Here is a 26,100-nt window from a genome sequence, read left to right as displayed (position 1 = left end):
GAGGGAAAAATGTCAGTGGCCTCCACCTGTTAATCCATTCCTGTTTTGGGGGTCATCTCATTGTTGCCCCTCTAGTAATTTCATTAACACCACAGCAGCTGAAACTGATTAACAAACCCCTCTGCTACTTAACTGACCAGATTAATATCCCATAAGTTTCATTGACTTTATGCTATACTCTGATTAAAAAGTGTTCCTTTAATTCTTTTATTATATATATATATATACATACACACACACACACACACACAGGGTAGGATTCAAAAGTAATGAGCCTCATTTTGTTCTGACGCGAACCTACCTTGCCGTGCGCCCCACTTGCCAGCGACAGTGGGTGTTGGCTTCACAACGCAACGGAGGAGCGGTAGGATCGGCCTTGACGGCGGGATGGAAACTTTGTTAGAGCAACGGTACGCGATCATCCACTACGAGTTTGTCCTGCAAGGACAGTCCGTGAATGCTGCTTACTACTTGCAAGTCCTGAAAAGGCTGAAAAGAAGCGTCGCGCGCAAGTGAAGGGACATCAAGGACAGCTGGAAGCTTCACCACGATGACGCGCCCAGCCACACCGCCTTCATCATGAGCGCCTACCTGGGCCAGGTGAACGTTCTGGTGGTCCCCCCCCCCAGCCTCCCTACACTTCGGATGTGTCGCCTTCTGACTTCTTCTTGTTTCCGCACTTAAAATCAGTGCTGAAAGGAAAACGTTTCGACTCGATCGAGGACATCCAAGCGAATGTCAATGCCTTCGAGTCATGGAAAAGCCGCCTACAAAAGTGTATTGATGCAGGAGGTGCCTATTTTGAAGACTATTAATTAGTTGTACCGGTTTGCTCAATAAATATGTCTTTTTGAACAAAGGCTCATTACTTTTGAATCCTACCCTGTATATACATATACAAATATACGTATACATACAGTGGGTATGGAAAGTATTCAGACCCCCTTCAATTTTTCACTCTTTGTTATATTGCAGCCATTTGCTAAAATCATTTAAATTAATTTTTTTCCTCATTAATGTACACACAGCACCCCCATATTGACAGACAAAAAAAAGAATTTTTGAAATTGTTGCAGATTTATTAAAAAAGAAAAACTGAAATATCACCTGGTCCTAAGTATTCAGACCCTTTGCTCAGTATTTAGTAGAAGCACCCTTTTGAGCTAATACAGCCATGAGTCTTCTTGGGAAAGATGCAACAAGTTTTTCACACCTGGATTTGGGGATCCTCTGCCATTCCTCCTTGCAAATCCTCTCCAGTTCTGTCAGGTTGGATGGTAAATGTTGGTGGACAGCCATTTTTAGGTCTCTCCAGAGATGCTCAATGGTTTAAGTCAGGGCTCTGGCTGGGCCATTCAAGAACAGTCACAGAGTTGTTGTGAAGCCACTCCTTCATTATTTTTGCTGTGTGCTTAGGGTCATTGTCTTGTTGGAAGGTAAACCTTCGGCCCAGTCTGAGGTCCTTAGCACTCTGGAGAAGGTTTTTGTCCAGGATATCCCTGTACTTGGCCGCATTCATCTTTCCCTCGATTGCAACCAGTCGTCCTGTCCCTGCAGCTGAAAAACACCCCCACAGCATGATGCTGCCACCGCCATGCTTCACTGTGGGACTGTATTGGACAAGTGATGAGCAGTGCCTGGTTGTCTCCACACATAACCGCTTAGAATTAAGGCCAAAAAGTTCTATCTTGGTCTCATCAGACAAGAGAATCTTATTTCTCACCATCTCAGAGTCCTTCAGGTGTCTTTTAGCAAACTCCATGCGGGCTGTCATGTGTCTTGCAATGAGGAGAGGCTTCCGACAGGCCACTCTGCCATAAAGCCCTGACTGGTGGAGGGCTGCAGTGATGGTTGACTTTCTACAACTTTCTCCCATCTCCTGTCTGCATCTCTGGAGCTCAGCCAAAGTGATCTTTGTGTTCTTCTTTACCTCTCTCACCAAGGCTCTTCTCCCTCGGTAGCTCAGCTTGGCCGGACGACCAGCTCTAGGAAGGGTTCTGGTCGTCCCAAACATCTTCCATTTAAGGATTATGAAGGCCACTGTGCTCTTGGGAACCTTAAGTGCAGCAGAATTTTTTTTGTAACCTTGGCCAGATGTCTTCAGGCAGTTCCTTTGACCTTATGATTCTCATTTGCTCTGACATGCATTGTAAGTCCAATCAATATAATCAAACACAGCTGGACTCAAATGAAGGTGATCTCAAGGATGATCAGAAGAAATGGAAAGCACCTGAGTTAAATTTATGAGTGTCACAGCAAAGGGTCTGAATACTTAGGACCATGTGATATTTCAGTTTTTCTTTTTTAATAAATCTGCAACAATTTCAAAAATTATTTTTTTGTCTGTCAATATGGGTTGCTGTGTGTACATCAATGAGGGAAAAAATTAATTTATATGATTTTAGCAAATGTCTACAATATAACAGAGTGAAAAATTGAAGGGGGTCTGAATACTTTCCGTACCCACTATATATATATATATATATATATATATATATATATATATACACACATATACATGCATACATACACACACACACATACATACAGTGGTGTGAAAAACTATATGCCCCCTTCCTGATTGTCACACAAAATCCAAACCTACATGGCCCTGTGTGAAAAAGTAATTGCCCCCTTGTTAAAAAATAACCTAACTGTGGTGTATCACACCTGAGTTCAATTTCCGTAGCCACCCCCAGGCCTGATTCCTGCCACACCTGTTTCAATCAAGAAATCTCTTAAATAGGAGCTGCCTGACACAGAGAAGTAGACCAAAAGCACCTCAAAAGCTAGACATCATGCCAAGTTCCAAAGAAATTCAGGAACAAATGAGAACAGAAGTAATTGAGATCTATCAGTCTGGTAAAGTTTATAAAGCCATTTCTAAAGCTTTGGGACTCCAGCGAACCACAGTGAGAGCCATTATCCACAAATGGCAAAAACGTGGAACAGTGGTGAACCTTCCCAGGAGTGGCCGGCCGACCAAAATTACCCCAAGAGCGCAGAGACGACTCATCCGAGAGGTAACAAAGACCCCAGGACAACGTCTAAAGAACTGCAGGCCTCACTTGCCTCAATTAAGGTCAGTGTTCACGACTCCACCATAAGAAAGAGACTAGGCAAAAACGGCCTGCATGGCAGATTTCCAAGACGCAAACCACTGTTAAGCAAAAGAACATTAGGGCTCGTCTCAATTTTGCTAAGAAACATCTCAATGATTGCCAAGACTTTTGGGAAAATACCTTGTGGACTGATGAGACAAAAGTTGAACTTTTTGGAAGGCAAATGTCCTGTTACATCTGGCGTAAAAGGAACACAACATTTCAGAAAAATAACATCATACCAACAGTAAAATATGGTGGTGGTAGTGTGATGGTCTGGGGTTGTTTTGCTGCTTCAGGACCTGGAAGGCTTGCTGTGATAGATGGAACCATGAATTCTACTGTCTACCAAAAATCCTGAAGGAGAATGTCCGCCATCTGTTCGTCAACTCAAGCTGAAGCGATCTTGGGTGCTGCAACAGGACAATGACCCAAAACACACCAGCAAATCCACCTCTGAATGGCTGAAGAAAAACAAAATGAAGACTTTGGAGTGGCCTAGTCAAAGTCCTAACCTGAATCCAATTGAGATGCTATGGCATGACCTTAAAAGGCGGTTCATGCTAGAAAACCCTCAAATAAAGCTGAATTACAACAATTCTGCAAAGATGAGTGGGCCAAAATTCCTCCAGAGCGTTGTAAAAGACTCATTGCAAGTTATAGCAAACGCTTGATTGCAGTTATTACTGCTAAGGGTGGCCCAACCAGTTATTAGATTCAGGGGGCAATTACTTTTCACACAGGGCCATGTAGGTTTGGATTTTTTCTCCCTAAATAATAAAACCATCATTTAAAAACTGCATTTTGTGTTTACTTGTGTTATATTTGACTAATGGTTAAATGTGTTTGATGATCAGACACATTTTGTGTGACAAGCATGCAAAAGAATAAGAAATCAGGAAGGGGGCAAATAGTTTTTCACACCACTGTGTGTATATATATATATATATGTGTATATGTATGTGTATATATATGTATATATATATATATATATATATATATATATATATATATATATATATATATATATATGTATATGTATGTGTGTGTGTGTATATATATATGCCAGCAGTACTCATGACAATGACAAAAAAATTACATTTCATTCATGTTATGTTTATTATTAAAATGTTTTCTTTTAACTTCTCCGCTGCCAAGCGCGGGTATTTTGCTATATGTGTATAGGATTTCTTTTTCCCATTGAGATCTGATGCGTTTTCAAAGTGTTCCTTTAATTTTTTGAGCAGTTTATATATATATATATATATATATATATATATATATATATATATATATGTATGTATATGTATATATATATATATATATATATATATACTAGTAAAATACCAAGCCAGAAGCGAGAAGTAGTGTGTTAAAGAAGCAATGAAAAGAAAAGGAAACATTTTGAAAATAACATAACATGATTGTCAATGTAATTGTTTTGTCACTGTTGTGAGTGATGAGTGTTGTTGTCATATATATATATATATATTACACACACATACATAAACATATATATATATATATACATATCTATACATATACACATATATATATACATATATATCTACATATATACACATACATATACACACACACATAAATACATACACACATACATACATACACACACAAATACATATATATATATATACATACACACACACACATATATAAACATATATATACATATACATACATATCTACATATATACACACACAGCTATTTCTATCAGTGCAATACACTGCTTGTTAAAACGGATAACTCCGCTCTTACGTGCAAGTCTGCGTGGATATTATGAACTATCGTATTTGTTCAAGTTCTATTTAAATTTTAAATAGAAGGAATTTTTATTTAGTCGACAGAAATATCTTTGGTAGGAATGGTAAAACAGACAGGAATATTATTAGTGAATAAATCAACTCAAACCTTAAACAACTTATAATATTTTGCTCTCCATAAAAATTTATCCTGTCTAAATTATACAAGTTAGAAATAAAGTAAGCGTTAAAAGAACAAACATTCACATTTCTTTACTCTTATGTAATTTTATATAAAAATAAACTTAGATTTTAAATATCCCAAAAGATTTTGCTCTCCATAAAAATATATCCTGTCAAAATGATACAAATTCAAATATGAACATGCTGCATAACAAAACCTAGAAATATAAATGAAATGTGTTCTTTTCAGCAATAACAAATCAAATCATTCAGTTTCTTTGCTCATATGTCATTTTAGAGCTGGACGCCTGGCATCTTTTTTTGGCCACAGGTTCGTTTATGTTTGGTGTGAGGTTCTGTGTTGTGGAGATTCTCAGGATGGATTGCAGGTGCTCATCAGTGAGGCGACTCCTGTGTGCTGTTTTGTTAGTCTTTATCACTGAGAAGAGCTTCTCACACAGATATGTGCTACCAAACATGCACAAGGTTCGAGCCGCATGTAGACGGACTTTTTTTGTTCTTCGAAGTCACCAAAGCGCCGTGCAAACTCAGTGCGCTCAGTTTATCAGCAAAGTGCGTATTTGGGAACACCGTAGTGACGACTTGGTTTAACATTACTTGGCAACAGGGAAAGTGGGGCAAATTGCACTGGTGCATTTGTGTCTCCCATAAAAGCAGCTTCACTTGAAATCACTTTGTGATTGTGCACGGGTTAAAGCGTCCGCTGAAGTGTCAGATTCTTATTTAATTATGCTGCTTTCTGTATCTTCTGCATTGCATTCAGGTTAACCTGATGTTTTGTCTCATAGTGCCGTCTTAGATTAAATTCTGTAATTACAGCCACATTAGCTCCACAAATGAGACACACGGGTTTAGTAAACATATACTCAGCCTCCCATCGGTTTTTAAAGGCTCTATTTTCAGAATCAACTTTTCTCTTCAGCATCGTGTGAGCTAGCTTCGCAATAACTTGATTAACTCGGTAAGTGTTGGCAAGGCAGCTGAAGCGCTGCATTATGGGATCTGTAGTTTATTGTGTTACCAGCGCTTCATATACCGGGCTTTAATAACAATAATACAGTATATAAAATGATCTCGGGCGGATATAATTACGCCGGGCGGATGTGGCCCGCGCCCTTGAGTTTGACACATATGGACTAAATAGAACTTGAAAAGATATATTTTTTCAAATGTGATCGCAATTCAGATAGAGTTGGCGCGCACTACAGCCTGCATGCCTCAATAAGTCATCCTTCCCTCGCTCTTACTTTTTTACCGTTCATCTAATGAATACACTGAGTATGGCTTTACCAAAACAATCATTGATGGCGAATAAAGTATCCATTATTCGAGTATGTAGATCGGGTTATATATATATACATATATATATATATATATATAGCGAGAAGTAGTGTGTTAAAAAGCTAGAAAAGAAAAGGGAACATTTTAAAAATAGCGTAACATGACTGTCAATATACAGTATTTGTTTTGTGAGTGTTACTGAGTGTTGCTGTCATCAAGGATTTGATTATCATTATTTCTTTCAATCAGGTTCGTATTTGTAGGATGTGTTGTGTTCAAGTTACATTCCGTGTTTGTCAATCGTTGTAAAGATGACAGGTTTCATTCATCGATTCGTTTCTTACTGCATCAATAAACAGCTCGTCTTCTTCTTTATCTGAGACCTGACACACTGCATGCACGGTTTTTTACACTGTCTTCCTTTAGCGGGACATTGACTTTTTCCAACGTGTGCTTTGTTTTGGATTTATGAATATGCTTGTATGTATCAAACGCTTCATATTTTTTGCTGCCTTTTCAATTGTGTAATTCGGTTTTTGTTCAGCTCTTTGGAACTGTTGCTTTTATCTGTGCACTCGCGTCAGTTCCGTGAGCCTTCGGTGTACATGCATCGAAGTTTCCCAGCTGTGCTGGTGCCATCTCCTGCTATGTCCATGGCTGTATTTAATGTTACCTTAGTCCTGGCACTTAAAACTTTCTCTCGCAGTTTCAGCTGAGTTTGTACCAAACACCACCCTGACCATCTCATCTTCCTCTGCATAAGCACAGTCCTTAACCCGTGAATATTTAGTGGGAGTTTGCTATTGGATTGCCGCTGACGGACGGCCTTATATGGGCAGGCACTAAATTACAAACGCCAGCGGCAGCCTGTCTATGAACTTAATTTAAAGTGTAGGTTTACATCGTGCTTTGTTTCCGAAGTAGCAGAAGTCATGAATATGGTTGTATATGTCACTTTCGCTTTCTTATTGTTTAGCTGCCTTCTCAATTATATAATGCATGTTTTCTTCAGCGCTTTTTTTAGGTCTTCCTGGTTTTCTATGTACTGCGTGATTACGTGGGAGGCGTGATGATGTCACACGAAACTCCGCCCCGGCGTTGAAGCTCATCTCCATTACAGTAAATGGAGAAAACTGCTTCCAGTTATGACCATTACGTGTAGAATTTCGATATAAAACCTGCCCAACTTTTGTAAGGAAGCTGTAAGGAATGAACCTGCCAAATTTCAGCCTTCCACCCACACGGGAAGTTGGAGAATTAGTGGTGAGTGAGTGAGTGAGTGAGGGCTTTGCCTTTTATTAGTATAGATATATAGATATAGATAGATATATATATAGATATAGATAGATATATATATATATAGATAGAGATATAGATAGATAGATAGAGATATAGATAGATAGATATATATCTATATAGATATGACAGCAACACTCATATCAATGACAAAACAATTACATTAACAATCATGTTACGTTATTTTTAAAATTTTTCCTTTTCTTTTTTATAACTTCTTTAACACACTACTTCTCTGCTGCGAAGCGTGGGTATTCTGCTAGTATATGTATATATATCTATACTAATAAAAGGCAAAGCCCTCACTGACTCACTCACTCACTCACTCACTGACTGACTCTGACTCACTGACTAGGTAGAAGGCTGAAATTTGGCAGGCTTATTCCTTACAGCTTACTTACAAAAGTTAAGCAGGTTTCATTTCGAGATTCTACACGTAACGGTCATAATGGTCGATAACAGTCGACAACGTCCGCCATGTTGAACTGTCTTATTTATGGCCCCATCTTCACGAAATTTGGTAGGTGGCCTCCCTGCGCTAACCGAAACCAATGTACGTACTTATTTCGGTGGTATGCCGCCACTGTCGGCCGCCATATTGAACTTTTCAACGGTCTTTGTTACTTATGGGCTCATCTTCAAGAAATTTGGTACGCGGGTTCCCAACACTAACTAATTCCTACTTACGTACATATATACGTCCATAGCCTGCAGCTCAGTCACCGCGTGAGGCAGCGTTGGGTCCCCCATCTGCCTATATAAGGCCATCTGTCGCTCCAGTCTCTACATTCCCTTCCTTGCTTCGCCACGGGATTCACGTCTCCCTGCTGATAACTACAACCTTTTTATTTAATCCACGGCTTCTCCGCTGTTTTATTGTTCATTTATAGTTATTGTGTAGGTATTTTAGACTTACTTTACATTGTTCAGGTACCCATTTCCTTTATCATTCCAACCGTACCCCCATTAACGTGTCTATCGAGGTGATCACCATCGATCAAAGAACTGTCACTTACCAAGTGGTTTCCATGCTTGGAGATGGCACCTACCTTTTCCATTCTCTTTGTTACATATTGAACGGCCATATCAGGTTCACTATTGATATCCGGAGGAACATTGTGTCTTATGTATTGAATGACTGGGACAGGTTCAAGGTGTGGCCTGATGACGGTACAGGAAGATAATTATACTACACAGAAGCACTATAAGAGTGAAATGCTTAAGCCCTTCACCTATGCATCAGCATGTGAGTTGATAACTGCCGCTGAATTGTTTCAAGTGTACCGAAATGGTCAAATATTTTACACCTTTCGACAACCACCAATACCTCTAAAACATCTTAGATTGACAGGTGACGAATTCAGTAGTGAACACTTTGATGTTTATAAATGTTTAAACTCTCAAAAGCTGGATGTGACGTTATCGATGAAACCGGTTGTATACTTACAACACTTGACAGATGCCGAATGTCTCTTCAACACAAGTCCTACAAATACTGTCGTGATTGAAACAAACCATGAAACTCAAACCGATTATGACAGCAGCAATCCAAGCTGTGAGATTTGAAACAAGATTACTGTTCACATGGCCAACTGTACGTTGCATGCTTAAGAGTAAGCTCAGCGCACAACTTGGTCATATTACAACCGGAGGGCTGAACTCACAATGTGGTATACAAAGAGATGCTTAACAAATAATTATTGGTATATTTTCCCTCAGTTTAAAAAGGTTTAATTTTCTTCTTAATTAAAATTTTAAGGCAGGTATTTTGCTAGTATATATATTCAATGCATTCGTAGTCTGAATCACAATCTGATTGTATGGGTGATTACCTACCAGTGGTTGGTCAGCAAGTCGACTAACATCCACCACGGTGCCCTCTTTCAGTTGCGAGAAGCATATCATAGAATGGTTGAAACAGTGTTACTGTCAAATAATGCAAAGAGTACGCGATACATGTTTCGCCCCAATTCTGGACTCATCAGGCGTACACACTCACTGCATCCCCTCTCTGGAATCGAAGCTTGGAACATCAGCGGCGAATCCTCTTATGTTGTGCAACGGCGTGTGGTTCATTTATTTGACAGTATTTGTATTTAGTTGAAGTCGGCTATCATCCGCCAAGGTGCCCTCCTTCAGTTGCGAGAAGCAGGTCATAGAATGGTTGAAACAGTTTTACTGTCAAATAATGCAAAGAGTATGCGACACGTGTTTTGCCCTAATTCTGGGCTCATCAGGCATACACACCATACAATCAGATTGTGATTCAGACTACGAATGCATTGAATGTAATTACCCCGATCTACATTCTGTCGAATAAAGGAATCACACGCCATGGCGCAATGTAAGAGGCTTCGTCTCTGACGCTGACATTCTGAGGTTCCATCCACGAGAGGGGATGCAGTGAGTATGTACGCCAGATGAGCCCAGAAATCTGCGTGAAACACGTGTCGCGTGCTCTTTGCATTATCTGACAATAAAACTATATATGTGTGTGTGTGTGTGTGTGTGTGTGTGTATATATATATGTATGTATGTATGTATGTGTGTGTGTGTGTGTGTATATATATATATATATATATATATATATATATATATATATATATAGCAAAATACCTGCGATTTGCAGTGGAGAAGTAGTGTGTTAAAGAAGTAATGAAAAAGAAAAGGGAACATTTTAAAAATAACGTAACATGATTGTAAATATAATTATTTTGTGACTGTTATGAGTGTTGCTGTCATGAAGGATTTGATTATCATTATTTCTTTCAGTCAGGTTTGTATTTGGAGGATGTGTTTTATTTAAGTTACATTCCGTGTTTGTCAACCGTTGTAAGGATAACAGGTTTCATTCATCGAAGTGTTCACTACCCAAATCGGTACTCTTATCTGAGACATCGCACACTGCATGCATGGGTTTTTTTTACACTGTCTTCCTTTAGCTGGACGTTGACTTTTTCCATCGTGTGCATTGTTTCCGCAGTAGCTGCACTTATGAATATGCTTGTATGCGTACTACGTTCACAGTCAGTTCACGTGAGCCGCTCGGAGTACATTCATCGAAGGTGGTTTGCATAAGCACAGTCATTCACCTGCGAATATTGACCTTATATGGGCAGGCACTCAATTACGTGGGAGGTGTGATGACGCGGGACGCAACTCCACCTCCCACGGCCATCGAGCTGCAATCTATTAGAGTATATGGGAGAAAATAGGTTCCAGTTATGACCATTACTCATAGAATTTCGAAATGAAACCTGCCCAACTTTTGTAAGTAAGCTGTAAGGAATGAGCCAAATTTGCCCTACACGGGAAGTTGAAGAATTAGTGATGAGTGAGTCAGTCAGTCAGTCAGTGAGGGCTTTGCCTTTTATTAGTATAGATTAAAATTATTTTTCTTATTAAACAATTTCATCATTATTTTGTGATTCCACATTGTATTGCCAATTTGTGTTTGTCTGTTTTAATGGGCATCATCATTTTGAGACTTTAGTTTCATGGTGCATTTGTATTCCATGAAAGTGTGGGACAGTGTCTTTAAATTGACAAATTGGACTGGTGTTCCCTATTTTTTAAAAGGTGAAGTAGTCAAACATTGGATGACCTCTTTGTCCTTACAAAGATGTTTAAAGAGATTTGGGTTTTATGTAAATCTATAATAAACATGCTTTATGGACTTGAAAAGCTTATGAGTGTTTACCCTGCATTACTGCATTTGTAGGGCAATAGCTGTGTTTGCATACTTGGTATAAGGTCATGTCTATTCAATATAGGTGTTGGCTACTGGCAAAAGTGCATCTTCTGTCCTCTGCTTTCCATGATCTTCATGGATAGGGTATCAAAGAGCAGAAGACTCTTGGATAGTATCCAGTTTGGGAATTTAAGGGTTGCAACTACAGGTGCTGGTCATAAAATTAGAATATCATGACAAAGTTGATTTATTTCAGTAATTCCATTCAAAAAGTGAAACTTGTATATTAGATTCATTCATTACACACACACTGATGTATTTCAAATGTTTATTTCTTTTAATTTTGATGATTATAACTGACAACTAATGAAAGTCCAAAGTTCAGTATTTTGGAAAATTAGAATATTGTGAAAAGGTTCAATATTGAAGACACCTGGTGCCACACTGTAATCAGCTAATTAACTCAAAACACCTGCAATAGCCTTTAAACGGTCTCTCAGTCTAGTTCTGTAGGCTACACAATCATGGGGAAGACTGCTGACTTGACAGTTGTCCAAAAGACGAAATACATCAGTCTGTATGTAATGAATGAATCTAACTTTTTGAATGGAATTACTGAAATAAATCAACTTTGTCATGATATTCTAATTTTATGACCAGCACCTGTATACTATTTAAAAAATGATATTGTTCTCTCTGTCTTATCAGACCACAGTCGCTGGAATGCACTGGAACTGTTTGCAGCTGCCTGTGATACAATTGCAATGAAACTTAAATTTCCCAAATGTAAAGTCATAGTCCTCTCCAGGAATATAATGGCTTCTTCTCTACAAGTGAGATGCATGAAGCTGACCAAAGAAAAGGAGGAGTTTAAGTACCCTCGACCTTTATCTCACTTGAAGTTAGAGATGATCACAAGATTTACCAAGGAATAAGTGCAGTGGATGTGGTTTTGCAGACATTTTACCTGGCCATCCTGTTAAAGCAGGTGCTAAGAGCTGCTTTATGGATTGAGAGGAGTCATTCAAAGTGAACATGTACAGTGGAACATGGAACAGTGGAATCTCGGTTCACGAACGTCTTGGTACACGTCCAAAAAGTTCGCCAAACTTTTGCCTCGGTTCATGACCACACAAACGGTATACGAACAAGCCAGTTTCCCTTTCGGTTTGTACATGTTCAGTCTCTCCCTGTGCATTTCCTGTGCAGCGAGTGAGAGAGCGCGACACACACTGGCAGCGCGAGAGAGACTCGCACACACACACAGAGGCAGCACGAGAGAGACGTAGACACACAGGCAGCGTGAGAGAGAGCTGGACGCATTAAGGTAGGAAGGCAGTTAAAGAATGCACTGGGCTTGATTTTGTTTTTACCTCTGTTTCCAGCGATCGGTTCGTAGCGTGCATTGTTGCAATGTTATTTTTCTTGGTGGTTTATTAAATTACGGATTTTTTTCAAATGTTCATTTTTTTCCCTGTGCTTAAAACTCATTAAAAAAAGTGCTTTTAGTCAGCGGTTGGTAGCACTATAGCGCGAACTATTGCAGTGTTAGTTTTCTCTGTTGTTCAAGGTTTTCTCAGTGTTATTCAATGTTTTTACATTTAGTTTACTATTACGCTGTACATTCTATGTTTTAATTAACTATATTTTTATTTAAAAACTTAAACAAAATATATATTTACATACAGTTTGTATGGTCTGGAACGGATTAATTGTATTTACATACAATCCTAAGGGGGAAATTGCTTCGGTTCACGACCAAATCGATTGGAACGAATTATGGTCGTGAACCTAGGTTCTTCTGTATTTGGGATGTCCATTCGTCACCTTCCATGGTTTGCACCAAGCACAGCAAGCTTAAAAAGTACCAGGAAACACTAAATAGATTAATCACTGACCTGGGAGTGTGAAATGAAGAGGCTGATTCCCAGATTTTCTACAATTTTATGAGAGCAGTGCAGTCATCATAATTCCATCTGTGATAAATAATTTGAAACTATGATAAGATATATTTTGGTGAAGTTCAAGTCCCAAAACCCCCCCAAAAATACATCTTTGACATTGTTACAAGTCCTGTACAAAACCATACTTGACTAGTATGAAGTATAAATTAAGGTTTTACATACATTTATAAAGTAAGGCTCTACATATACAAAGTTAAAATATTAGATAGTGTTACACACTGAATGCACCTCATATAAAGCACTGATGAGGTACAGACTTACTACTTTTTACAACTGGAAGCCTTTAAGAAGTCTAAAAGAATGTTGTGTTATGTAATAATGCATTGTCAAGTCCGAATCGAGAGGATATGCTGTAAGTGTACAGCACCTGTTTGAGACCTCTACAAAATAACAGTTATTTTGTTCTTCATATCAAAAAAGAAAAAGTCAAGACAATGGAAATAGGTGATTTTTGGAGTGAGGAGTATGAGCTACTGTATATGGAATGAAGGGGCTGACGAAGGGAAGTAGGATGAACGATGGTAGTATTTTCAACTTACTCTTTTAATGTATTTGGTGAATAGGTATTGACTAGCTAAGAATGACTGAATTTCCTGTTCCCATCAACATTTTTATGTTCTTATTTACAGACGATAGCCTTATAAAGACCTCTTTAGTTAACACATAAAAAAGTATTCAATATGTAATAGAGACTTTTATGACTTGTTTATTCCCTACAGCTAAATTCACATTATAAGGCATTTCTTTATTCCTTGGAAGTACCTCTGGACTGTAGTTTTAGTGGTATTCATTATAGGAAATAACTGTATAGAATGCAAGATATTGATTTTTTTGACATTTTCTGTTATTTACTTTAAGTAGAAAACATATTATATAGAGTGACATAGTAGGACATGTATTCATGATAAAAATGGTGAAAAACTTTACATATCGTATAGTAGATATATTTTAATGTGAAAAGAGTATTTTCTGTATACGTCTATAATCATTTAATTTGAATCACTTGTATTCTGTGGTATTATCAAAAACATGCCCAGGTAAGGTAATTTAAAAAGCAAACATTTTGGATATTTAAGCAGACCCAGAGATATGGGATACTTGCCTTGGTAGCAAATGCTAACTCATAAGAAATTGTAGCTGACCCTTAAGTATGTGGAACAATGCGAAATGCATTCTAATCAGCGCACATACCTTTGTAATGTTTGTTGCTATGTTGCAGTTGGAGAGGTCTAGTTGTTTTGTTTTCACAGAGTGACACAATGCCTCATTCAAAAGAGGCCGTAATATCTGGAGTACATGTTATGACTTGCTGATATAGAATACAATGTTATATAGGTAAAATTCTTGCCATGCAACAACAGACAATGACATTTGTATAAACAATAAACAAATCTCAAAGAATGAAAAAGATCAACTTGCCTTTTTTAGCTATATACTCTATATAAAGCTTTTAATTTGTGCACATCTGCCTAATAATACATTTATCACACTGTTAGGTTAGTTTTTAATATTTTTACAAATGTTAACTGCAAGGTTGTATGAATTGTGTTTTATGTTGCTTTTTGCAAACACAGTGCTGAGCATGAAACTGTAATATATAAAATCCTCCATCCTCAAATGAAACAGTAACTTGAGTGTTATCTGTGGCTGTCGTTTAAAGTTTTATGGCTATTCTTTTAATGTATTTCCTTATGTGCAGTTTTATTTAAATATTTCATAATATTGCTGTAAAGTGACGGGAATGAAGTTAAGGGTAGAAAATAAAAGATGCTGAAACCCAAAATTATTCTGCGATGGTTCAACACAAGAAAAACATAGTGTAGATGCTATTCTAATGGTGGTAATTTAATTTAAAAATTTCATACAATTTTTGTTAAATTATGTGATCATTTAACCAACATTATCTTCAAATCAAGACTATTTTCAGTAATATATTCTTTTGATTGTTTTTTGGTGTTTTCAGAAAAGTCTCTCCCTTTTTTCTCATATTCATTCTGCTCACAACCATTGAACCAGGAGAAATGCTTCCTCTTGCTACCCAAGTTGTGAAGTTATTATCAGAATAAGAAAATAAAAACTCTTAAATAAAAAATTGAAAAGAACACCTTTAAACATTTTGAGACCTTTTTAATTGTAAATTGGTATGTTTTTCCACAAAAAGATATTATTAGTGATATATGCATGAGTCACTGTCAGTAGGAAATTTAGCTGCTCATACCACAGAATGACCAGGTTTTTCACCATAAGAGGAAACTAAGTTGTGTGAAGAATTTTCAAATGTTTGTCTGTGTTTTGGTGGAACCATTCATATAATTTAACAAACCATAGTAAACATAAAGTCAAACACTCCAAAAACTAGTAGAGTTAGTGTCACATAAAATTAACCCAGTTTTGAAAGTTTGTGAATATTTCTTTTGATGAATCAGGTGAAAGTTCAAATTTATTGTCATTTGTAGAACAATTTGATGAAATTCTTATTTGCATGTTCCCCTCAGAATAATGACAGTAATATAATACCCGCAACAGCAAAATAGTTAAGGGCTTTAAGTATTACACCAATAAAATGTATAATAGAATATACAATATACAATTTAATTAAATGTGATTTTCACTGCAGTCTATTTATTCAGAATGTATTATGACTCGGTTTTATGAAACATAATTACTTTTTTCAGATGAAGGAAACCTAGTGGTGCACTGGTTAGCAGGGTTTTTTACAGTAATACAAAGTCTTGTTCAATTACACGGTCTGTGTTCCATATGTATTTGTGATTTTTCTGTAAATATGTGCTGTTGGTTTCTTTTCAGTTTCACACGAATTTTGCTTAAAAATATTTGATTTAAGAACTGGTAGTGCGTGGTGTATGTCATATTTATTAGTTATAATCCATTTTGAATTAACTGTAAAGTATTAAGTGAATGATTCGAATAGTCAGTTTGTTAAATATTACTGTCGTCAGTTCTGCTTGAAATAACTTTTGAAGATGCTGATTGAGTAAACATTCTTTATTTAGATTGCACAGAAATATGATGACTAAAGTTTAAACACGTCAGCAGCAACACCCGAGTTAAAAATTAGGCTTTTTTTTTTTTTTTTTAAAGAGCTGAGGATATTTCATATTTTAGGGTATTTAAGTTTTTCTAGATAAAAGTATTTGATAATGCCTATACAGAATTACTACCCACTTAAAGAACCTTAGTTCTTTCTGAACCTAAACACAAATTCTAAGACTGAGTAGAAGTAAAAAGGATGTCATTCAGGCTGTTCTCAGAGTGAGTAAATATTGACCTCAAATGCAAATAACATAGAGAGATGGAAGGAGCACTTTGAGGTTCTTAACATGGTGGATATACATTTTACACACTCTGGAACTAGGGTATGTCCAGTAAATAGTGTGTGCATGCTGAGTTATCTCCTCAGGGCTGCTTGTAATGTCTTCATTTTAAACATGTAAGTTGAATTTTTGAAATTTACTTTTTGGATTCTGAAGATGCCTTCAGTGTTAAAGTCCAGAAATCTCAAGAAACCTTAGAATTTCTCGTCATTTCAGTTTGAAGTGGGTACCGTGCAGCAGGTACTGCCACTGCTCAACAGTATAAACCATATTATTTCAGAAAAAAAAACTTGGCAGGTATATGTGTAACTCAATCAAATGAGTTTCCAGACTGAGCTTTCTACTTTTCAGTGCGAACTGAAGGAATATCAAGATGATCAAAAGTGAAGCTCACAGGAGCTTAAAACACTTCCTTACTGTGTTAAGATGTAGACATTGTCTTGAGACACTGCACAATTCAATGCAATTATAAAGCGATAGATTTTTAACTTACATACATGGTTTTGTTCCCCAAATGTGACCACTTTGCTGCTTTTACTGCAAAACTATAATTAATCTTGCAAAATAATATGCTGAATATAATTCTGTTATTCTTCATTAACAGACACAGCAATACAGCACACATTGAGTTAGAAAATAAAGAATATTTATTCAATAGAAGCACCTGTACAGAGATGGTCCAGTAATAAGCCACAATTATACAGAACAAATTAATTCTTCCTCCTCTCTACCTCCCTTTGAGTGTTGCCTCCTGCCTCCCAACTCTGACTCAATTACATAAGGCAGCTGGTTCCCTTTTTTGTTGAAGCAACGAAACCTTCCAGTGCCATGCCATGTCTTCCATGGAGTACTGCTGGGCCATATGGAAAGTAGGGCGGTCCTACCCCAACAGTGCCCTCCTTCGATCCCCAGGAACCCTAACAGGGCTGACTTCTAAACTCCATCTCCCAAGCAACCCTGGGTCCCAGCTAGGTTCTTTGTAAAGGACCACTGCCACCAGGCATATGGGGAATGGAATCACTCCCATCTCTTGTCTTCTGCTGGTCCTCCCATTAATTTACCCTGTCCAGATACAAGGTAATTCCAATTCCACTCAAATCTGCTGTGTTCCTCTGCAGTCAGTGCAGTTACGGGTTTGGGTTTGATTATTCATATAGACTTTAATCCTGCTGCCAAAATGTTCTCGTCTTTTATTCTCATCATAAATCTAGAACAAGGATTGATCATGCCGTGTATTTATTTCACAGTTGTTGGCCTCACTCTTTACTAGCATTAGCATCAACTCCACATCACTGTCAGATCACTGTCTCGTGCCAGCTGTCTTATACATGCTCCTGTATCATTCTTGCACTGTGCGCTGAAATTTCATTCCTGGTTTCTACAATCCTGAATATTCTAAAAAAAAAAAAAAAAGCTAGTGGCAAAAGAAGGAATTTATAGTTAATAAAACTAATTCAGGTGATGACCCTGCATATGTATAGATGGCCATGGTACAGTGTGTAATTTTAGGATTAGTTTGTGAATCCTTGGAAGATTCACGCTGTTGTGTGTCATACCGGGATTACGTAATAGTCATTACTAACATACAATTTGAATTCAATTTCCTGCCTATGCAAAATGCAAAATTTCAGAATCATTGTACCAGGGCACATTACTGTGCACTCAGAACTAAGCCTAGTACACTTTGAGCTCTTAAACTATGGAGAAATTGGACTTTTGCATCAATACGTCAGTAATATATTAATGACAAAGTGAGCAACATCATAATTAACCCCTAATTATCTTTTCGAAATTTTATTCTGAACTTTTCACTGAAAATCTAAGTCCTTCGCCAATTACAAAATAATTTCTTCTAGGTTAACAGCAGACAGTATCTCTATGCTAGGTTCTCCCATTCCATGGAATGAGCTGAAACAAGCACTTAACTCCTCATAAGTCACCTTGTCCTAATGGTTTGTCACTGAGTTGCTTTCAGATTTCTGGAAGCTATTATTAAAACTTGTTTGTGCCTTTGTATAATTAATGCAATTCTTCCACTTCCCTATAAATCAAGTATTGGTGGTTAGATGTCTCCTATCCGGTTTTATTATGGAACAGCAAAAGACCTTTTAATTAAACCCTCTTTTACTAGCCAGAATTTTTCTTTTAATGGTTGGAAATCCTATCTTCTTATTTTAACCTTTATCTTTACTAAATGTACCTTATTATATCCAGTAGGTTAACAGGTGGAACTGGTTCAGAGAAGTCATTGTTTACATGCAATGCACAATTTTTCCCTTAATAATGTGTTCCATCAATCTACCCATGATGCATGTTAAGCTTAGTGGTCTATAGTTACTTGGATGCAATTCAGTTTATTTTTGTATAGTGTTCTTCACTGACTGCAGGTTCAAAATGCTGTAACACATTCTCAGGTAAAATGTAATTATAACTTTACAAATTATTACCAGTTGTAAACTGATTAACGTAAATGGAACCTCACAGTGCTCTATCTGTCCTTTAATATCATTGAAGAAGTATGGTGAGTTGACGGTGGAAGAGAGTGAAGTGAAAACTCCAGTCAGCAATATCCCTGGAGAAAACAAATCTCTAGGGAGTCCACAGTCAGCTATAATGGATATAGTCATATTACAAATTCAGACAGTTACAGTACTTGAGACCCTGGCCAACCCTATCCTGGACATTCTACAGTACACATATGTGTTAGAGAGATTCTGTTGTCATATTAGATAATCTATCTTTTATTCCAAAGCCCCCAGTATTTCAGGTGTATTTCCCATGGGCAGGAAAACAGCAGTGAAAAAAAATGAGAAACACAATTATTTTTATAGAGATGACTAACAAACTGGCATGCAGTATGCCCAGCTAATCTGCAGTTCTAATCAGAGTTTGACTTACCAACATAGTGAATCTTCAGCCTACATTTAAAATTGGAGACATCTGAAAAATCTGAGGGTATCCTTTATATAATTAGATTCTTCCATTGTTTTGGAGCCTTTTATCTACAAACTTGACCTCAAAATGTTAATTTGTGTCTTGTTCCTTACCAAGTTTTAAGTTTTCAACATTTTCATTTAGCTTTGATACACAGACACATGAAAATTCTCTTTAATAAGTCAGGTTGGTACAAAATAATATTGTTAGTTCCAACATGTAACAATAAGGTGGATGGGTGATCGTCGACTTGGAAGTTCAGTTTAGCACCAGTGTCAGATACCTTTTCCCCGGGAAATCATTTTACTTCAACTGCTTACATTCTGCACTATGGGATTTCCAGTTATTAGCACTTTCTTGTTTTCAGCCTTGACAGACGTGCTGCTGAGAGCTGAGCATTTTGTAGACCGTCCTCTTACCATTATCCAACCCAGTCAAACTTTTTATATAGCTAGAGTGCTGTTTAAAAAGTGTGGCACCAGTGGTTCTTCTGAACTGCACATAATTATTTTACATTACTCTACATCATAACTTGTTGCTTAGTTTTCTTTTTAACAATTCTGCTTTATTTGTTCTCCAAGTTATTGTTGCTGCTGTTTTTTTGTTTTATTTTTTTAAAAATTAAAAAAAGACTTTATTTGTAATAATAAAAATAGTTGTCTAAGAAATCTGATTAAAATTAGAGAAAATGTATCATCATTTTGTTTTGCAGTTACTTTGAATTCATATTCACTGTTCACTAGGTTATTAATTAAATTAAACAATGTCTAACACTTTAAAACATGTAGATTTGGAAATCTTAAATTACCAGTAATTGTAACAAACATAGTCTTCATTTCACCACAAGACTGTAAAGGAATATGGCATTACATCAGTTATTACAGTTTGCGCAAAACAAGACTATGTTGCTGGGCATCCATACACAAAACAAGGTATTCCAACTTATGTATTAATATACCATCATCTCCTTGGATACAAAAACCTGTTCCACAAAAGTTTGTCCTCCACCATGAGGACTTATAGTGTCTGTGTGTGTGTGTATGTGTGTGTATATATATATATATATATATATATATATATATATATTAAGTTAAAGTGAAAATATTAGTATCTAAACAAATCATTGTGTCATTAACTGAGTACCTTTTTTAAAGTATTAAAATGTCCTACACCCTAGTAAATACAGAAAACAATAATTTAGAAGTGATTTACACACCATTCTGGGAAAATTCTGATTCTGAGCAAACTTAAAGCTTGTAATGCAGCCAAGCTACCTAGAAGGATTTTAAACAAGTAATGTTGACATGTTAGTAAGAATTGCATGAATGTTCCTATAGTAGCTATCATTGTTGCCTATAGCTTCAAAGACTTTCAGCAAAATCACTGTATATGTTGAATGTGCCTGTTTTCCCAATGTTAGACTGAGTGTTTTTTTTCTGGCTGCTCAATTTTTTAATTCAATTCCTCAAGACATGCAATTTATGTTGACTGCTGTCTTTAAAGTAGCTCTGTATAAGGAAGTGTGTATGCATGACTGTATTCTGTGATCGACTGATTTTTGTTTCAAGATTTGTGGTAACTTTCAACTCTGCCACCATAGGTTGTTTGTGGCCTAGTAGGGTAAATGCTTCTTTGTATTCTATGTGCCTTTATATAGGAAATGTATATTTTATTGTGAGCAATGCATAATATTCAATTTAATTTTAACCAGGAACTGCTGAAATGCAGTAAGAATTCAGAAGGGACTTTGGAACTTGAGGAAGCTCTGGCTACAGTTTTGGATATAATCAAGTCAGTGAATGACTCCATGCATCAGATTGCTATTACAGGATTTGAGGTATGCTTTGCATGTATTTAAATGTACATCAGCCTGTTTAGTAGTTGTGGATATGTAATGTTATAAGACAAATGGACAAAAAAAGAGATCTGGGACATGTTGAAGGCAAACCCGGTATATTATAAGGTACGCAAAAGGCACTAAACAAAACACGTTATACAGAGCAATGTTGAGCCGTACTGAGGAATCAGTTGGACTGCCCAAGGTGGCGGAAGGAGAAGATAGTTATTGTACAGCGACCCCTCATGTTTCGGCAGAGAATTGCAATCCCCAAAACCCTTAAGCTGGTCCACAAATACACACTCATGATAGTACTCCCCACCCCCTAACCCTGATCCATTGGATTGGATGATCGGAGCTGTGAATTCATGGCTTTGTCATGGAGAGCACCTTGGCGGTAAAATACTTTGAACCTGAAAGGCTGCAGGTCAAGAAACTATCTGGTCATGCAGAGATTTGACTCCTTGTGCAAGGCTATTCATTGTAATGGGTCATGATATGTGACGAGGGTGAACTTGCATCCCAAAAGGTAATACCCAAGATGGTTAATAGCCCATTTGATTTCTAGGGCCGCTCTCCAGCACCACATACCTTGTTTCCTGATCCACCAGTTTCCAACTTAGATATATTATGGGGTATTCAACGTAGCACCCAAACCTGTGTCCAAAGCACTTGTCTGCAAAATAAAAGGCAAGGAAAGAATCAGGAGTTATTAGAATGGGTATTGAAGTGAGGGCCTGTTTTAGGTCACAGTATGCGGGTTCTGTTTTTTCGTCCCAGGCCAGTGACTTGGGAGCCCATTTCTTTGTCAAATCTGTTTAAGGAGAAGGTCTCTCAGAAAAACATGGTATAAACTGGCGATAGTACTCCACTTGTCCTAAGAAAGCTTGGACATGTCTCTTATTTTTCGGACAGGGCCAGTTCACTATGGGGCATTGTGGACGTACAGTGCATCTGCCCACTAAGTAAGCCAAATACTTCACCTCTGTTATAATTTTTAGGCTGGCTTCACTCAGTGTCAGTAGCACTGCATGTACCTGTTGTATATGATCTTCCCATGTGCCAGAAATTCTAAAGGAAATGAAACGTGTTTTATATTTATAGTATACTAGGGTGGCAAGCCCCCCTGTGCCTTTGGTGCCCAACCCCCAGTTGCAGCCAGAATATTAGTAAAATCTGTAAATATAAAAAAGAAAATTATTTATTGGAGTAAAAATCACAAAATTCAATAAATACGTAAAAGAAAAATTAATTATTATTTAACGGAGTAAATATCATGAAATGAGAATAAAATTTGTACTCTAACAGATTGGAGTATTCCCATTAAACTGAGGTCCACTATGCTCGATGAGTATTTATGAGACTAAATAAACAATCCATTCGTTTTAACTGACATTCTTATACATTAAAAAAAAAACTTTTAAAAATAAATTACTCATTTAAATAGCAGGAAAAATCACGTGAAAGCTAAAGTGACATGCAGTGGGTCATTGTAACTTGACCTTCAGCTAATTAAATCATCTAAATACAATCATTGGTGTTATGAATAGATATTTTTTTAACAGTTTGTTCCTGTGAAAGAAAGTTTACTCAATCAAAAATAAAAACCACGACTTTCTTGATATTAAAAACCATGACTTTCTCGATATTTTAGTTTATAATTTAAAAAAGGAATAAGAATCTGAAAATCTGACAACATCACATTAAAGTTCGATAAATTCTGAAAAGAATGATATAGTTCTATAAAAACTTTATATGATGCTTTCATTTCAATTACAAAAGCATATGTTTTGAAAATCTTAGACATTTTTTGTGAAATTTAATTTATATTTGCATAGCATTCTTTGCTGAGCACAGGCTCAGAATTGTTGAAAGCATTTCCAGGTATAATACTGCAACAGAAATAATTAAACCATTAACATACATTAAAACACATCTTAGGTTAAATGCACAGTAAAACATAGATATTTTAATCAGATTAACATTAAACCATAACAGTATAATTCCATTAACATTATAATTAAGATATGGCCATTAAGGTGCTGACTGTCAGGATTTACCTCTTAAGGACACACCCACTAAGACTAATAATACCCACAAGATTACATTTCACAACAACGGGTAATCCACACCTAAAGCTTTTCTAATAACAACATAAAAAAAATAATGATTAAATTAATAATTAAATTTATTAAGTAAGTAACAAGACAAAAAATAAGGTGCAAGATAAAACAATTAGCTATTTAAGAAAACATGAGACAAACTCTACAAATAAATATCCTTAATCCTCTGTACTGTGGTCACACTCCTCATTCCTCTTTCTGCACTAACTCATCTACCACCTCACAAACCTTATAAACTTTGGCAGTGGGCCCAATTTTTTTTTTCCCTTTTGAGGAAAGGTCAAGTAATTGTGTTTGACCTAGACCTGATATTCAGCAGAGTAAGCATATATTATTACATCTTGGGAGATCCTTAGGTCCATATGTTAAAAACACTAAGTACATTTAAATTAAGGTACTTAATTCAGGTGTAGATGAGTAAAATAGAATTGTTTCTTACACTGCAGCTGGTTGTTTATTAAGTACTTGATTTAGTCTTATATGTGTTAGGAGTAATCAAATAGTGCTCCATTCATGTTTTAGCATTTGCTATTTTTTCTGTTACTTCAATGACTTCATTTTGTTGGCATTTTAATGATGATTTTATATAACTAGCAAAATACCCGCGCTTCGCAGCGGCGAAGTACTGCATTCAAATTTTTATTAAGAAGAAAATTAAACCTTTTTAAACTGAGGGAAAATATACCAATAATTATTTGTTAAGGATCTCTTTGTATACTACATTGTGAGTTCGGCCCTTCAGTTGTAATATGACCAAGCTGTGCGCCGAGTTTACTCTTGAGCATGCAACGTACAACAACAACATTTATTTATATAGCACATTTTCATACAAACAGTAGCTCAAAGTGCTTAACATAATAAAGAATAAAAAAATAAAAGACACAATAAGAAAACAAAATAAATCAACATTAATTAACATCGAATAAGAGTAAGGTTCAATGGCCAGGGGGGACAGAAAAACAAAAAAACTCCAGAGGGCTGGAGAAAAATAAAATCTGTAGGATTCCAGACCATGAGACCGCCCAGTCCCCTCTGGGCAAAACGTACAGTTGGCCATGTGAACAGTAATCTTGTTTCAAATCTCACAGCTTGGATTGCTGCTGTCATAATCGGTTTGAGTTTCATGGTTTGTTTCAATTACGACAGTATTTGTAGGACTTGTGTTGAAGAGACATTCGGCATCTGTCAAGCGTTGTAAGTATACAACCAGTTTCATCGATAACTTCACATCCAGCTTTTGAGAGTTTGAACATTCATAAACATCAAAGTGTCCACTACTGAAATCGTCATCTGTGAATCTAAGATGTTTAAGAGGCATTGGCGATTGTCCAAAGGTGTAAAATATTTGGCCATTGCGGTACACTTGAAAGCGACAACCAAACAATTCAGCGGCAGCCATCAACTCGCATGCAGATGCATAGGTGAAGGGCTTAAGCATTTCACTCTTCTAGTGCTCCTGTGTAGTATAATTATCTCCTGTACCGTCATCAGTCCACACCTTGAACCTGTCCCAGTCATTCAATACATAAGACACAATGTTCCTCCGGATATCAAGAATGAGCCTGATATGGCCGTGCAATATGTAACAAAGAGAATGGAAAAGGTAGGTGCCATCTCCGGGCATGGAAACCACTCGGTAAGTGACAGTTCTTTGATCAATGGTGATCACCTCGATAGACATGTTAATGCGGGTATGGTTGGAATGATAAAGGAAATGGGTACCTGAACAATGTAAAGTAAGTCTAAAATACCTACACAATAACTATAATCGTAATAAATGAACAATAAAACAGCGGAGAAGCCGTGGATTAAATAAAAAGGCTGTAGTTATCAGCAGGGAAACGTGAATCCCGTGGCGAAGCAAGGAAGGGAATGTAGAGACTGATGCGATGGACGGCCTTATATAGGCAGGCAGCCAACAACGTGGGAGGCGTTGTGATGGGGGACCCAACGCCGCCTCACACGGTGACCAAGCAGCAGGCTATGGACGTATATATGTACGTAAGTAGGATTCAGTTAGTGTTGGGAACCCGCGTACCAAATTTCTTGAAGATGGGCCCATAAGTAACAAAGACTGTTGAAAAGTTCAATATGGCGGCCGACAGTGGCATCATACCACCAAAATAAGTACCAAATTTCAGCCTTCTACCTACACGGGAAGTTGGAGAATTAGTGACGTGGGAAAGTTCAATATGGCTGCTGACAGTGGCATCATACAACAACATTTATTTATATAGCACATTTTCATACAAACAGTAGCTCAAAGTGCTTCATACCACCGAAATAAGTATGTACGTTGGTTTCGGTTAGCGCAGGGAAGCCGCCTACCAAATTTCGTGAATATGGGGCCATAAATAAGAAAGTTCAACATGGCGAACGTTGTCAACTTTATGACCGTTACGCGTAGAATTTCGAAATGAAACCTGCTTAACTTTTGTAAGTAAGCTGTAAGGAATGAGCCTGCCAAATTTCAGCATTCTACCTACATGGGAAGTTGGAGAATTAGTGACGTTTGGAAAGTTCAATATGGCGGCCGACAGTGGCGTCATACCATCGAAATAAGTATGTACATC

At 37.0% G+C, this 26,100-nt stretch overlaps 1 protein-coding gene and 1 long non-coding RNA gene across 10 annotated transcripts in view; one reads left to right on the top strand and one right to left on the bottom strand.

The window, feature by feature from the left end:
* Nucleotides 1–26,100, top strand: part of mcf2l2 (MCF.2 cell line derived transforming sequence-like 2) — a 423,828-nt gene that overhangs the window by 331,218 nt on the left and 66,510 nt on the right. For all 9 annotated transcript variants that reach the window (XR_005634352.1, XM_039759102.1, XM_039759079.1 and 6 more), the window contains exon 21: nt 21,279–21,404. Coding sequence is in view for 8 of the 9 variants with exons in the window: in XM_039759102.1 (XP_039615036.1) it covers nt 21,279–21,404 (126 nt within the window). In the remaining variant the exon portion in view is untranslated. The remainder of the gene's footprint in view (nt 1–21,278; nt 21,405–26,100) is intronic.
* The window catches only part of LOC120532770, a 30,338-nt gene continuing 21,400 nt past the window's right edge, over nt 17,163–26,100 (bottom strand). The window contains exons 2-3 of the long non-coding RNA XR_005634361.1: nt 21,996–22,080; nt 17,163–18,028 (exon numbers count right to left, since the gene is read on the bottom strand). This is a non-coding gene — a long non-coding RNA (uncharacterized LOC120532770). The remainder of the gene's footprint in view (nt 18,029–21,995; nt 22,081–26,100) is intronic.

Source organism: Polypterus senegalus, chromosome 1 (genome assembly GCF_016835505.1).
Source record: "Polypterus senegalus isolate Bchr_013 chromosome 1, ASM1683550v1, whole genome shotgun sequence".
Taxonomy (NCBI): Eukaryota; Metazoa; Chordata; class Cladistia; order Polypteriformes; family Polypteridae; genus Polypterus; species Polypterus senegalus.
Note: the sequence above shows the minus strand (reverse complement) of the source record. Positions and strands in the feature narration are given on the sequence as shown.